General features: G+C 44.6%; 1 protein-coding gene across 5 annotated transcripts in view; it reads right to left on the bottom strand.

The window, feature by feature from the left end:
- Positions 1 to 318: 318 nt before the first annotated feature.
- Positions 319 to 16,756, bottom strand: part of SLC20A2 (solute carrier family 20 member 2) — a 55,577-nt gene continuing 39,139 nt past the window's right edge. For 4 of the 5 annotated variants that reach the window (XM_084285783.1, XM_084285781.1, XM_084285782.1 and 1 more), the window contains exons 9-11: positions 7,208 to 7,393; positions 6,412 to 6,496; positions 319 to 1,798 (exon numbers count right to left, since the gene is read on the bottom strand). In XM_084285783.1, coding sequence (XP_084141909.1) covers positions 1,634 to 1,798; positions 6,412 to 6,496; positions 7,208 to 7,393 — 436 coding nt within the window. In that variant the 3' untranslated portion in view covers positions 319 to 1,633. The remainder of the gene's footprint in view (positions 1,799 to 6,411; positions 6,497 to 7,207; positions 7,394 to 16,756) is intronic. The other variant, XM_084285785.1, reaches the window with a different exon arrangement.

The following is a 16,756-nucleotide window of genomic DNA, read 5'->3' as shown; positions in this document are numbered from 1 at the left end:
TTTCCTCCTCCCCTCCAGCATGTTATACTTGCATGTCTCCTCTTTTAACTTCTCCACTGCTGCTCATTAACAACTCCCCAACAGCCAGCACAACTACACTTGGTTACCTTTCCTTTCTTCAGCTTTCTAGGACTTTCTTTACACTTTTCAAATTCATTACAAATATCACTGGGAACAATGCAGTGTTCTCGTGGTTGGCAACATGGACACCACCTTGGAGATGGCACGGCCCAGGGAGCTTTTTCTGCTTCAGTGCCCTTTCCCAGCACAGCTGATGTGGTTGAATAACACTTGAAAAAACTGAAAGGCAAACAGTGATCGGGGCTGTTTATCTTTTTATTATAAATTTAGTATGAATGACCAATGGAAAAGTCACAATGGAGTACCAAGACCGTTTATCAAAATTTTAGCAGCATTTAAACAGTAATAGATTCCCAAACCTCCTCCAGACATGCCTTGCCCTTCACCTCCCACCCACTGAACAGTAACCTTCATTAAAATGTGCTTTCCGAAGCTGTGCAGGGATTTAGCTCGCCATCTCCCGTGTCAGTCCCCTGAGCTGCTGTGAAAAAACGCATCCTGAGCACTGGCTACCAGCAGCCGAAACCCCCAGCCACGAATGCAGGGCTGGGCTGGTTTCCTGCCCCAGGCAGCCGTGCCAGGCAGCCCCGTTCCTGGTGGCTCACCGGATGGAGATGGAGGAGACCGATGGTCTGTGCTGGTGCCTGTGACTGATGGCAGGACAACAGGGCCGGGGCTTGTGGGGAAAGGAAGGAGGTGAGCAGTGAGACACTTCACAAAATGAAGTCTGTGTACTGCCAGCTAACATGGACGACAGTGTTCTGCCTACTAAGCAACAAGAATGAGTAGAACTAGCTTTCTTATGTGCTTTTTGCTTGTTTGTTTCATTTTTAGTTACATTAAGACATGAAGAGTACAATCCCAGCCTTGCTGCTGGTAGCTCAGTGAAACAACATTAAATTAGAGGTGGAGAAACACAACACACACCCACACGTGTAGACAACAACGTATTATTGGCAAGCTATTCCCCTGCTTCTTTGGTACTTCCTAAACTTTCTTATCCAAAATATATGAGGGAAATGCACCATTTAAGAGTTACTGTTTGTAAGTATTTACAAAGCCATAACCGTTACGCTATGATACACAAAGATCAATATGATATGAACAGTTATCTTATGAAAAGCACTTATGCACATTTTGTTCCAGTATCTTAATAGCTTTAAAAAAAGTCATGTGTTATGCAGTCCTGTACCTCGCTTCTTCTGATATCAAATGGACAAGAAACATTTCCTAATCCATACTCTTCTTCAAAAGATTAAAAAATTGCCACCAAAATGATACACTATGTACAAATTTTACTAAATATTAAATTCTAGGCAATTATTTTCACCCCACTAATAATATAACTTAGGTATTGTTACCTACTATATGCATATATATTTCTTTAATATATAAGAAATGGCACCACATCACCATGTCACCAATATGACACATTGTTATATACAGCAGATAAGAAGTTAGATATGGAAGATGGAACCTCTCCGACCGGTCCTTTCAAGGGAACGCTTCTCCCCTCGGTACTAGCTTGGCCACTTCCCCTTTTCTCAGCTCTTCAGACGTTAGGCAGGATACCGTACACCAGCAGCGCCATCACCCCGGCGCTGAACAAGCCAGCCACTGGGACAGTCACGAACCAGGCCAAGAAGATGTTGCGGAAGAGGCGCCAGTCGACGGCCTTCTTGGAGCGGATCCAGCCGACGGCCACCACAGAGCCCACCTTGGGAGCACGGGAGGGAGAGAAGGCAAATGTGAGGGGTACATCCCAGCGCCCCCAGTGTGCCCGCAGTTGCACCAATGCCAGTCAGCTGATACCAGGCGATGCTGGAAACTGGGGCACTGAGATGAAAGAGCCTCTGGTGACGATAAGCACCTCCAGTCAAGCCCATCACTCTGTGCCCTGTTAGGAAACCCAGCCTTTCTGGACCTGCCAGCAAGCAAAGCATCCAGAGCTAACAGCCTCCCTGCGTAAGAATACATCGGCCTGATGCTAGGGGGCGTGCAAACTACATTGAGAAGTCTGGCTTCAAGTGGGGAATGGGTTAACCACCAAAATATCCTGCACTGCTACCAGGGCAGCTGGAGAGATCGGTATTTTCGATGATAAAACACACTGCAGTATGGGCAAAGCTATTTTCTCTCAAACGTGTTTTCAGTTCGTGAACTCGGATGTGAAACCAAGCATATTATTTTTTAGGAAAGAAATGTGTTGAGAAAAATGCTTCCAATGCAAAGTGATGCAAAAATATGGTAAAAACTTCAGAAGTGCTTTCCTTTCTGCCCTGGAAGTGGCATTCTGCCATTAACAAACCTATGTATATCCATGCAGCTCTATTCAAAGCAGATGGTAAAGCAGCAAGAAACGTGGAATGAATATTCAGTTTTGAACAAAATGAAACTCCAAGACACGGCTGGGCTTCTGTTCCCTTTCTGCAGCCTGAAATGCCATCCCTGCCTCCTATTCCCTGCTCATTTTCTTAATGGACGTATCAGTCCCTGCCAATAGATTACCAAGGGACTGATGTGCAAAGCTAGGGAAATGATAAACGCCGGAGTGTGAGATAGGACAGGGACATCCAATCCATCTTTTGTTAATATCTATTTAACTTCTTACTACTGCCTAACGTTTCTTTTTAGAGATGAATGTTCTTTGTTGAGGACCTTATCACTCTCACAAAGTCAAATGCTCCTGTGATAGAACAAGATAAAATTGACCTTGATACTTTAGGACTGGAAAGGCCTTGGCTTAAAGAAAGTGTGAGATGTCATTATGGAGGAGCAGACCCAATGCTTTGAAGGTCAGCTTCAAGACTGTGCCAAAGGACTAGTGTGAAATTCCCTGAAGGACTGTGCCTTACAGGAGGTGTAAATCTAAGGGAGTGAAACTAAAATTTTTGGTTTGGTTTGTTTATTGTTTTGTCTATAGGTTATCAAACTTGATCCAATAAGGAAATGTGCTAAATAATATTTAATCTGGATACACCGTGACTGGACAACGTGTTAGGCTGTGCTTAGCAGGTGGAGCGTGATGCCTGTGCCTTGTGGGAATCTCAAGAAAAAGCAGCATCTTGCCCAACTGAAAGGAACCCCCCACTTCTGAGTATCTCAAAGCGTTAATCCAAGGAAACAGTGCTTTTTCCAGCAGCTTGGCTGTTAGGCTCTGCTTTATATTTTGCAACTTTTTAGCACCAGTCTGGCATGCTGTGACAAGGAGCATTGCTTTCTGAGCAAGCCTGCAGTCTACGTACGGTAATCTCTGAGTCCTTCCTGAAATTTAAAAGGTATCAGCAATGACGGCATTGGTAATCTGTTTTAAACATTGTTAAAGTTTAGTTGATTAATCGTGATTCAGATGGACTAAAGGTTAGGAGAGTAGCTAAAACTTTGGTGTAGGGCAACTACACCAGCTGTGGAATTTCAGATGACATCTACTTCGAGATTGGTTTGAATGAAACCAGTGCAGTTTGCCTTCAGTATGCTCTGCTTAGAGCAGAACAACAGGAATTACAGAAATGCATTTGGCTCCCTTATTTCCGTGCAATGATGCATCAAAATCATACTCAGACTATTTTAATTTCATAATAGCAACACAGAGAATACTTACAACCCCCTTCCAAACAGTAAGAGCAAAACAGAGCTGACAGCATGACCTCAGCAAAGTTGCTTTTGCACACAAAAAACCCTAACTCCTGCACTCTATCTCAGTATGTCAACACATTGACTCCCTTACAGCTGAGAAATATCTGTTTCTAGATCTCACACTGTGTAATAAACAACAGGCACTGTGTGTAAGCCTCAGCACTGACCACTTGCCTACCTGGGAAGAAGATGGGGTAGGCATGTATTCACAGCACACCAGCTTTTCCATGATAAACCTCAAGAGAGGCTGAACAGCCAAAATAATATTTCTGCTGATTTTTAAAAAAGGCATTTCTGTCTCAATGGCAACTGCTTCTCTGATGTGTCTGTAGCAAACTCTGCAGTGAGAGACATTTCCCCATGGAGTGAACGACAGTTAATTGTTCCTTTCTACCTTCCCTGGGCCCTTGAAGGAAACAATGAACATATCTATTCTAAGTGCTTGCTTTATCTTTCGTTGACCAGTTGGTCTCTCAACTCCAGATCTTGTTTTGCTGAAACATGGAATGGGGTGTAATAACGTGACATCCTGGAACAGCCTAATCCTATTGAGAGGTGGATCTTCCCATTAAGAACATCCCATCTAATTATACATGGCAAACTGCAGGTAGCAGGCACAGCCTAACTGCATTAACTGCTTTTATGGAAGTAATTTTCAAAGAGTTATTGTGCCCTGCCCTTCAAAAAGACCAAGCCTTTAACTGTGTCGAGTCAATGAATACATTCTAATGCAGCCCTCTCATTAGCTGATGGCTTCCAAGAAATTTCCCTTTTACATTCAAAGTCAGTCTATTTGTCTGCACCAAAGTGTATTTTCTCTTTTCTGACAGCTGACAAAATGCTCCAGGCACACAGGGCGGATAATCAAAGCTGCATTATTCTCCCTGGCAAATTCTTCTTCTCATTGGGCATTTGACTTACAGTCAGCTGAAAGGGAGGTGTTTTAGGGGTAGCATTTTCACAAGTGGCTCATGTTGTTATTATTTCTTCCCCTGCTCAAATCAGAGGAACCGGAGTTAGGCCAATACTGGGAAATGTGAACAGCCCTTCAGAGCAGCCCAGGCTTGGCTACTGCTCAAAGGACTCTACAGCAGAAAGAAAGAAATGATTTTGCAACAGGGGAGCTTTCTGAAGAAATGGTTTTCACTAGAAAAGGCCAATTGAACTAACTCTGGGTGTTCTGCAGGATGTGTGCATTTCAAGACTCTTTCAATGTCACAGGCGAGCCTGCCTGGCGTCTCGCCGTCTGCCTGCCACGCTGCGGGGCAGTGAGCCCCAAAATCCTGCACTAGCAGAGCTGGGAGAGCTCAGAGGCCCCCAGAGTGCAGCAGCAAATCCCACAGGATCTGATCCTGCTAGGGCTTGGTGGTGCATCCCAAAGCAGAGGTCCTTGCAGCTCTGATTTCAGGGAGTCCTCCCCATACCCTGCCAGAGGGTGAGGTGTACAGTCAGCTCTGAGTGCCCAAGAGTGCAAGCAAAGGGAAGAGAGAAGGAATATTTGACATATAAATTTGCTGGGGAACCAAATTCCAAATGCCCACCGTGTTCTTCTGGCAGTGCAAATGTCCAAGCAGTCTGTGTTGCCTACAAGCCCTACACGTTTTCTCCTACTGCATATGACACAATTAAATTCTGCCCTTTACTGAGCTTATCTACAGTTCAAGCTGGGCTTTTAAAAATATATACATATATATGTGCTCAAAGAACAAATTACAGGGGGCAGATTCTGTATTATAATGCACAAAAGTGAAGATGAGTTGGTTTAAAAGAAGAGAGACATTAAAATATTAGCGTAAGGATGTAACACTGCTTTTCATCCAAGCGGCTGTAAACTACATGTAACCTGGATCACAAAAACTACAAGCCTATGTTATTTTAAGAAGTCTATATTAGTTCAATATGATCAAGCAAGGATCAAAGACATTCCACACTTTTGTGCAATTACTTGTAATTCCGACTTTGCTCAGCTGCACTTGCTTTAGATGCAGTCCTTGGTGTTTTGCAATCGCTGTCTGCATGGTGCATCACATAGTGAAGGCAATCTGCAACAATCTTTATCTCTTGTATTTTGTTATGGTTTGTCCTAGTGATGTGATTTACTGATGGGATCACTGCAAACTCCAATACCTTGCAATGGGTGGAGCTTATTGGAATACCCACATTTGAGGCTACAAGTACCGTTAGCGCACACATTACTTCAATGCAAAATCCACTGTGAAGAAATAAAAAAAAGACAGATGGAAAACCTGTAGTAAAAGAGTTATATGCAGGAAATCCCATGCCATGCACTTATCAAGAAAGTGAAGTATAAATGATGAATGGTGCGCAGCCTCTGAACAAGGGAGAAACGCTACATGACCAGGTTCAAATGGCACCTTTGGAGGGAACCAGGCTCTTCATTGCCACATGCCCCTGCAATTGTTTGCTTTGAGATTGAGGCCATGTGCCAGTAAGTGATGTTTTTCCTCAACCACTGCTAAGGAGTCCACGCTCAGCTGGCTGTCTTGCCCAGTTGCAACAGCTTTACTGTGACAACTCCAGTCCGTTTTTTTAGAAGCCTGATTTGTTTTAAAGGCATCTTCCCCTCTCCGTGTTTCCCTTACAGAAACGTGCCATTATCCACTGGTTCGAGCAGCACAGTTTAAGGTGAACAGTCCAGACTGCCCTGACTGCAGTCTCTCGGCGAAGGCATACCTTGCAGTGTGTAGTACTGACAGGAAGTCCAACATTGGAAGCTACCACAACTGTGAACGCCGAAGCCAACTCAATAGTGAATCCACTGCGGGAAGCATAAGAAAACACTTCACAATCACTCTTTGCATCAGCTCGGACTGATACCATGCAGTGTGCCAAAGTCTTACCTGTTTCTTCTTCAATCGTTTATCTCCGACTGATTTTTGTCACAGAAATAAAGTTAAGAGAGCAAGGAACTGCTGAATAATGGAAACAGTACAGGCTAGTCACCTGCAGTAAACCGGCAGCACGGCTCATTGCGTCAGGAACTTTTGCTAGTCTACGCTGCAGTGAATCATGCCTAATTAGTGATTCAGCTAAGCACCAGCAGAGGTCTAGTATGCATCAAGGACAAAAATTACTGTAATGAATACATATGTCTTTAATGGTCTGAAGCATACTGGGAAAGCCATTGTATACTCGCCACTTCCACAAGCACCTTCTGGCATGTTAGTTAGGGCACCAGCAGAAGACTCTGCTCACGTAGACTATGTCCAAACCCACTCCGTGTTAGTTTACAAGGATATCTTTTCTTTCTTTCTCCCTCTTTCTTTTTTTTCATCCTTTCTTTCTTTTTTCATCCTTCCTTCCTTTCTTTCTTCCTTCCTCTTTTTAGAAAGACGCAGAAGTCGAAGCCAGGTTATCATTAAAATCAAAGCACAGCAAAAACAGCAGACAGACAAAATACTAGAGCAGCAGTTTCCCAGACTGGTTCACACACAAGGTTCATACAGCGTTACGACAACTGCGCGCCTACCTTGATGGTGTGATTGGAGTGAGGTCTTTACCCATGGTCTGGATAACTCTTCTACCCCAGACCCAGAGACCCACGCAGATCCCAACGCCTCCATAAAACAGCAGCCAGACAGGAGTTGACGCCTCTTGCATGACACCACCTTGCTCATAGATCAGCCAGAGCGCAACGAGCGGACCAATCGCATTGCTGGAGAAACACAAAAACATCGCCTGAGTTATAAAAATGCAGGTAATTGCCTTGAATGGGATTTTTTTTCTGGATGATTTTTCTCCACAGTGCATGCAGCACCGCTCTGAGTTGACCTTACAGGCAAAACATTTTCTCACTTCTGAAGGTTGCAGCACCGGACTCTTATTGTGTTGCTTTTTCAGATGTCACTTCACCACTGATAACTATACTAAACACTGGAAGCAATTTGTCTTTAACAAATCATTTCCTGAAATGTCAGAGTTGGCAATATCTCATATGTCTGTTCTGGGACAAAGAAGCAGCATTTTCAGTACTGTGTTGAAATTATCTCAAAGGTTACCAAATCAAGAGCTCTTCACCTGTAAAATTCAAGGCTTAAATGATCTCCTTTGGGCAAAGAAGGAAATTAATGAAAAAAATTTCCATCTAGAGAAGAAGATGCAAACATTATCTAGTCTGACAACCTGCATCTTTTGGAGATACAATCAGAATGCATCCAGGAAGGTGACTTAAGTCCTTTCTAAAGGCACTGCAGAGCTGGTTGGGCTGGATCAGAGAAGACTCCTTGGTGATGCCGAGCTGGTATAAGCTTTTTTCGCTATCCCACTCTTACTATCTAGAAATACACAGAACGTCAGCAACACTGAAGTCTCCACTCCTCAGGCTGCTCACCTGATACTGGTGCCTTACTCACACTTCAGAGCCTGGAGGCAGACTTCTGACTTTGCTTATTCCAAATAAATCATTACATTTCTCGAAACAAGAGGTAGCAGAAAAACTCGGAAGCTGGCAGACAGTTACTTTAGAGGCTTAAATACTTACTAAAAAGCAGATAAGAACTTTGTCATCACATTTTTTTTCAGTTCTTTTGCTGAACCAAGTGGCTGCTTGTCCTGCTGAACAGCATTTAGCACAATTTGTAAAAGCATGAATAGCACAGCAGCGCTGCAATCATGTCTAAATAACAAGAAGAGCAGAGCAAACCTGTCCAATGTCATTCAAAATGTTTGAACACCAACAGGAAGCTCCTCTCTTTGTAAAATGATAATGGAGAGTGGGTGGTGGCGAACACCGCGTGTGGGACTGACAGCTATGCTCACCCTGCCTAAATTTAGCCACTGGTCTCACTCCAAAGCACACAGTTGGAGTAAGGGCCATTTTTAACATCAAATGTTGAGTCTGGTGTGTCTGAGCAACACGACACACTCCTCCTTCCTTTGTCCTGGTTCGTGAGAAACCCAGCTCCAAAACCCCAGGAGTGCTCCCGGGGCACAGTGACCAGGAAGGCACATTCCCCTGTAAACACACACAACAACCTTCAAGCCGCAAGGCAAACAAAAGTACTTGAAAATGCTCTTTGATATGAAAAGGAATGAATAATTCTTAAAGATTTTGAGGAAACTGCTGGAGATTAATTAGTGAGCTAACATGAATAATAAAATGCAGTGGGTTTGAAGACACTGGATAGCATGATGAAGAACTAAATACACTTTAATCAAAGAGTGATTTCCACTAGCAAAAACACTTGGTCTGATACTGTGCTTGAGTATGCATTTGATTTGTTGAGTTTTTGTGAATGTGTGAGTGAAGTGATGATATGTGAAAGGTCCTTAGTGTCTGAATGGAAGATTTTTTTTGCTTTGAAGGAAAAAGAGATGCTCGATTAAAGCATTTCTAATTAAAGTTGGCTTGCAACTTCTTGGCCAGCATTTGCAGGTGCAGATTAAATGACATGCATGTTTTCATGCCTGATTGTGCATGAAAAAGAGGAAGTCATTTCAATGTACTTTCAGCTAAAACACTGATCAGATGAATAAACGGAAAACTGATCACCCCTTCTTGTAGTGTTGTGCGACATGGGGACAACCTCCCCGTTGAAAATAACAAGTGCCTTTGGGGCAAGCCCAGGCACCAATTCCTGACTGTTCTGAAGAGCTTATGTATGGATATTTGTCAGTCCTAATGTAAATGGGAAGACAGAAAAGGATTCAAAACCTACAGCAAAAAACTATGCTCTTTTGTACCTAAATCCAGTTTTAATTATTTGCAAATGCTACACCTCTGTGAATCAACTAAGCTTAATCCTCAAAGAAAAGGTTATTTTCTTATTGTGGCAACACCGGGCTGCTAACTTATTCCTAGCCCTGGAGGATCGGAGTGCATCATGCTGCCAAAAAGATCAGAAGAGATCACACCACTCCACAGAGGGGAGCACTTCTGATACCACCCCTGGATGGAAAGAAAGCAGAGGAGCATTGGATCAGCGCATACCGAGAAAGCCCAAAAGGTAATTTTGGATTTTGGATGTTGGAAAACATGGGTATCTACAATACTGAGTATCTACCTATATCAGAGGGACATTTCTCCTCTCCCTGTAAATTGTGCTCCATGTGGCTTAAACATTTGGCTCCTACGAACAACTGCATCTCCCAGTCTGAATACCTGCAAGAGGCTACCAACAACTAGCAAACTGGCAGTGCCTCCAATCTACCACCTGCATGGCTCTTTGGGAGGCTCCTTCAGTTTCTGGGCTTGTTCAGTAAGTCCAGCCCCAGGGGCTTGTGGCATCAACACTTCCTACACCAGCAGGGAACAGCCGTTGAAGAAGCCATCAGTCCTGTCCCACCACAAAAGTCCTGCCAAGACTAGGATCTTGGTACCACATGCACAGACATTGCCTCTACCATGTGCACACAGCCATCCCTGGGACTAGAAGAATTCATCAGTAGAAGACAACCAGTCCCATAAGGAGAGTAACAGAGGGACAAGACATCAGTAAAAAAGGAGTTGTTAGATACTTTGCTTTAAGACCTGTTGTGGTGAACAGATGTCTCCTACAGTTGAGTGACTAAGCAGATGAACCACAAGGGCATTGGCCACATCGGGATGTGGTTTGCGAAATATTTTGCATGAGTTCTGTCTCATTTGACTCAAGACACGATCAGCAGGAAAGCAGACCTAAAATCTTCCAAGCGTTTGGCCAAGACTCGTTTCACAAGTATTTTTAAGTTGTGATTTTTCTCTTACTCTCCCGCTACAGCTCTTTTGCTTGCCATAACCAACTCATCTTCATGCTGGAGTCCCATCTGGAAAAGTCTTATTTGCGGTAGTTTAGAGGGAGAAGATAAAAAAAAAAAAAAATCCTGCAATGGTCACCTAGGGGGACTGAACCCCTGTCTGCTTCTATCTCTGTAAAGATGCCATTAGGTTCCTATGCAGCTGAAATGCTTTTGAACACATTACTGCATTATTTAGCCGTTCGGTTAAAAAGCTGAGACGAGCTCCTCTTATCACACTACTGCTTTAGTTTCGTACATCTAATACACATTTTTCCACAGAGCCCTTGCCATTGCAAGTTAATCGTATGCTGAATTTCTAACACATTATGGCGAGAGAAGCCCAGCTCCTGACCCTGTCACGAAGCACGCACTCCATGCCCAGTATTTTTTACCATCTCTGCTGGCTGCTCGCAGTGCGTGGCGCCGTTTGCCATCTCCAGACGCGTGACCCAGGATTAACAGCCACCTAGGGCAGCGCTTGCACTTGCAGACACGGGTCACCGCGGCGCGGTGGGGTGGCTTGGACTGTATCTGAAGTGCTTGCTGACCCTCCTGGTTATTTTGCTAGCTTTCTCGGCTAACAGAAACTGGCATGACTTCTCTTTTCCTGCTCGTTTGTGCCAGCTGAGAATCTGTCCCAAAGCATTTATAAAGCTGTTGTGAAAGACAGCACTTGACAGTGCATCTGAACTATAAATAGGGTTGGCTTCTTCTCTCCCCTGAGAGACAGATAGTATTACCAACAACAAAAAAAAACATGCAGCTATCTTGGGACAGGCTTAGAAATTACCAGTTTGCAATGCACACACACACGCACACACATGCATGCAAGTAGAGATTTTTACATGCTCTTGGGTCACATGTGCAGGTCTTTCTCTGTAGGAACAAGGATTACAACTTTTTAAAATAAAAAGTAAGATTTTTTTTCAGTAGTGAAAGGATGCCATCAGTTGAGTGCTCTGTAAATCACCAAACCTCAGGCAACTTGCCATAATATTTTGTGTACTAAAAACACTTCTATTACCTAACTATTTATTGGGGGCAGAGGGGGTAGTAAGTTGCTACAGACTGTGTGCCGATCACACTTTGATTCTTTGCTACCTGAAACTCAGATTGTGTTTTTGCCCCTTTTTTTTTGGTTGATTGAAAGAAGCTCAGCACACACATCACCACTGACTCAAACTGAAGTACAAGCAAAATAACTGAGAAATCTATATTAAACTTCCAGTATTACACATACAGTTACAAATTCCCCAGTCATTCAAGTATTTTCCAAAACAGGATTTCCCAAATGACAGCAAGCTGCCCTCTGAACTTTCCACTGGGAAAATACGTGGGCTGATATTTCCATCTTTACTGCAGTGACGCCTGGAGACATCACACAACCAAGTTAGGGTGCAGGGAAGGTATACGTGTATGAACCAACAGGAAAAAATACGTCCTCATCTCTAGTGATATCAGATTATAAAGGCTCTTGCTTTTATCCTGGTTCCTACAACCTACAGTTTTGAAATATTGTGTACACCATAGCTCCATAAGAGTGTGACACAGCTATGGCCCATAAAGTACAAGCTTTGGGCGTGTTATGAGTCATGAAGTCTACATATTTCTTCCTGTAGCTCATTGCTGTGTGTTGTAACTGATGGCCCTGAAACTGTAACTCTCTGCACATTGCAGGAGAGAGCAGATTGCATTTTACCAGGGCACAGGAATGCACATTTCTGCCATTCCCACCTCTTGGACAGACAGGGTTGGCAAAACTACCCAGGAAGAAATGCCTCTTCCAAATGGTACTGAGCTGCACCACCGGCAGGGATGAGCCATTCCCAAAAACGCCTGTGTAGCAAGGAGAAAGCTCCTCGTTTCCTTCTGCTCTTCTCCTGCTAGCCTGCAAGGCAAGAAAGTGATGGCACAGTTCAGGTGGCACCTACCTGAGCACTTCAGGACACAAGATTCACATCTACTGAGGAGACTGGCTGCACCTGCAGGACGGACTGCTATTAAAAACTGAAGAAATCAGATTTCAGGCTGCTCTTGGTAATCATAATGGACAGATAAGCTTCCTAAATATGCTAAGTGATCTTGAATACAGCTCTCAGGCAGGAAAGAAGAAATATTCATTTTGTAATCTGGCCTTATTATAGTTCCCATAGACCCCTTATTCAGCCAGGAGACCGAATCCCACTAAGCTCTCTGCGTGCAGTGAGGTACTGACAATGTTCTGGCCCTTTCTTCCTTTCATCCCCTTGCATTTACTCTGGGAAGAAGGGAGAAGGTGAGTCCCAGTGCAGCTGGTGTGCTCTGACCCATAACTCCAGTTAAGCCTGTAGGAAGGTGAAGAGAGAAGTTTCCTTTCACTGTATTCTGGGTAAACAGGTATTTTCTAGTTTCACTTTCATTGCTTCGAATATCAATGTCTTCCCTATCTGGTAGCAATTCAGCTTCTAAAACACTGAAAGAATATCTAGAAATATATAAATACTAAATATTTTTACTCTAGGTCTGAAACAGTTTTAATTCCATCTTCAATAACATAATCTGAACTGTCTGGACAATACAAGAGTTGTTCTTCGTCAAGCCTGAGCCTGTGCTGGTAAAGTCCTGGCAGCCACCTCTAGCATTGCTGGCCAATTCCAGCATGGACAACCTGCCCAAGATGCCAGAGGGATGCCCGGCTGGCTAACCAGTGCCTTGTGCTGGAGCTGCCCGAGGTTAGCCATACATTTTCCCAGTTGCTTGGATGTGCTGTGGGGCAAAAGCACCATTTGCTCCCAACTTTCTCATTCCTGACCCCATAGCAAAGCACAGGAGATGCTTATGGGTCTGTCGATTCTCTCCAGCATTGCCAAAGCAGCCTGACAAACTCCCCTGGCTTTCAGGAACAGCTTAATTCAGGCTTTGGTACGCAGCGTGGGCCCTACAGCTTCGGTGGCTCTCCCACTGCCCGCACCTATACAGTAACTCTGTAGGCTGCTGTGGCTGCGGCACCGAGCTGTGGATCATCGGGATTCCTGCTGAACAAACCTGTATTTACAGAAAACAAGCTCAGTCCAGCTCAGCCATAGGTGCATATAATCCCCGATGACCAACAAAGCCCAGCCTCTCTGGAAAGCTGGCTCTGAACAAGCGTTTAGGAAGCTGGCAGCTCTCCCCCTGTCACGCTCCTGGCCCGGGGCTTTTATTTTCCATCCTGCCCTTTTTATTCTCCCGTTGCCCTTGCGATGACCTGACGTGCTCCCTTTGTGCTTGGGTGCTGAGCCAGTGCGACCTGCTCGCTTGGCGCCGCTGATTAAATCCAACAACAACATTTTTTCAGAGGTTCTGTCCCAACACATTTCGTTGGGATTTTAAATTCTTTAGATTTCATTCAGCCCATGTGCACCGGAGTGTCACAAGGCTCCGGGCCCAGCTCGCTTGGTCCCAGCCTTGGAAGGGCTCCAGCATCCTCCGCCCGGAGCTGCCGAGGGCTGCAGCAGGCGGGCAGGAGGGGATGGTCTGAACAAAGCAGTCACCCAAATAAGGAGCTTCCACGGCTCCCTCTTTCTTCTAACACACAACTGCCCCGGCCTGCATCCCCGTCGCTGTCGGCTCAAACACCAGCCACCCACATCGGTGCCCACAGCAAAGATTGCTGGTATCGCCTCGATGCTGAAAGGCATCTCTGAAGAGACCGGGGTCTAGTTAACCTCGTGCTGAGTTCTGAAGTCAAAGTCAAAATCCTAATTTAACTCTCCCTAGTCCAGAGAAAAGGTCTGGGCAGTGAAACAAGGGAAATTCCCATGTGATTCTTTCCCACTAATGTGCTATCCAGACCATCTGAGGCACTTCTGCTCCATCAAGAGTTTCAGAGCTGCATCATGGCTCAGTCCATGCCATACACTACTGTCTTGTGTTCCAGACCTGTTCCAGACCTAATCAAACATTTAACTACATGCAGCTTGAAATTGTTCTATTAGGTTTTAATTTTTCTCTCTCTGCTCCTCTGATCTGCTCCTGTCCCTTCCAGTAATAGCAGCAAAGAGCCTGATGGAAAATAAAGAGAACACGTGGGAGGAAAGACAGCTCTGGGACACGGAAGGAAAATGGAGGAGACGAGTCCAAAAAAAAAGATGTGGATGAAGTAGGTGTTGCCCTGAATGTATGAGTGAGGAGCTTAAAACCAAATGCGGAGGAAAGCTGGATTTTAATGACATGATTCAAGGATGAGAAAGAATAGGGAAGCAGCAGCAGCACTTAAAATGAACAGAAGGAAGGGAAACAAGGGAGGGAGAGGAAAAAATAGCAGTGCTCGGTGGAAGACGTAATGCCAACGATGGCTTTCTCACTGAAATGTGGACAGAAAGATGTGCTATTAGCTAGGTCCTGCTGCATTATTTTTAAGATTGTAAATTGCTTCCTGAGCTCTGCAGATCTTTATGTGACATGCTGAGGAACTGAAAGCCCACTAAGAAGTGTTTTGCTCTGCTAGACACAGACTGGCAAAATGTCTGTGCTATATCACCCACAGCATAGATACCTGAAGACCCTGAGCATTGTATCAACTCAGCCTTTTTATCGCACAGAGGGGTCTTTAGTTTCTAATGTTTAGCTGGAACTAAGTACAATTGTAGGGATGGGTCCCTTTGCAAACCAGGATCAGATCTCATACCCATGGCTGTCCTCTTGCATTTCTAGCAGCTGACAAAATTAAGCTAACTTGTTTTTTCAGTTTTGCACTTACATGAATTCAGCTTAAAAGAGATCTTGGAATAAAAAGCATTTAATAAAAACATATGCTTGCTTGCAAGTTTGGTAAGATCACACTGACAGAAGTAGAGATCTGGAAAACACAAAATAATACGAATTTTCAGGAAAGGATATTGCCAAGGCAACAAGCCAGTCCAAATGGAGAATTCTGGGGAAAATAGGCTATTGATGCAACAAATCATACTGCACAGAGTCTAAACCTTGTCTTTCACTGCTCCCAGCTCCTACTAATGACCAAAAGTTGGGGTTGGTCAGCCTGGAGAAGAGAAGGCTCCAGGGGAACCTTACAGCAACCTGCCAGTGCCTAAAGGGGGCTACAGGATAGCTGGGGAGGGACTGTGTTAGTGGGTGTACTGACAGAACAAAGAGAAATGGCTTTAAACTAAAATAGGGTAGGTTTAAATTTTATAGAAGGAAGAAATTTTTCACTCAGAGGGTAGTGAGGCACTGGCACAGGCTGCCCAGAGAAGCTTCGGATGCCCCATCCCTGCAGGTGCTCAAGGCCAGGCTTGATGGGGCTTTGGGCAATCTGGTCTGGTGGGGGGTGTCCCTGCCGGTGGCAGAGGGGTTGGAACCAGACAGTCTTTAAGGTCCCTTCCAACCCAAACTATCCTATGATAACTCCAAATTTGATTTCTGAACAGACTACATCCTTACAGATCACTTCAAACAATCTCTACTACCCTTGTCTGTGACAGAAAAGGCAAGTGATGCTTGCATGAATATGTCAGTCCTCAAGGAATATCTGTAGACATCATCTAGAGGGTATAAAAGAGTGGCAGGGGCACTTACTGCTGTAGGCTGCAATTTTTCTGCAATGGCTTTCCCTCAGAAAAGGAACAAAGGAAATCCATTTGTTTGCTATGCAAGTTAGAAGCTCTGCAGGACTACCTGACACAAGCGAAATCTCTGCATAACCAAGTGCTGCCTCCTTGGCATGACGTGCTGAACGTGTTTGGATTTCCAGTGGGATTTTGGCAGGGTCCCTCAGCCAAGGCCCTTCAGGAAATTAAGCTGCCGTGGGATGAAAGGCAGGCAGTCTCAAAAAGGCAACCTGGAAGAGAGGCAGAAAGTGCAGCAAGAGCAGGACAGCTCCCTTATAGGCATCAGTTAAACAGACTGGGATTCCTCCTCATGGGCAAAGAAATAAACAAAAAAAAAAAAAAGGGGGGGGGGGGGAGCTCAGAAAGCAATGGGACAAAGTCCTGGGATAAAAAGCCATCAAAATAGAGCTGTAGACAAGAAGCTCTGGAACATACATCCCCTTGGCCATAGATGCTGGGAGGAAGAGTACATGAGAAGAAATATTGGTGCTGTTTGTCCTTCTCCATACATTTTTTCCCCTTGGCACCTGCTGCTGGTCACCACCAGAGCTTGGGTACCAGCCTCCCTGGGTCTTTGCTCTTGCCCAGTATGCTCAGAGCAGAAGTCCTGACCAGCAGAGAACATCCAAGAGAAAAGAAAGTCACAATGGTGTCCTCTGATCCAGAGGGAAGACATAACTGTGTGAGGGCATCTTGGACTCCTTCTGGGAGCCAGATCCCTGTAATGAAGT

The sequence above is a fragment of the Netta rufina genome, assembly GCF_964035555.1.
Source record: "Netta rufina genome assembly, chromosome: 4".
Taxonomy (NCBI): domain Eukaryota; kingdom Metazoa; phylum Chordata; class Aves; order Anseriformes; family Anatidae; genus Netta; species Netta rufina.
This window is presented reverse-complemented; position numbering and strand designations above follow the sequence as displayed.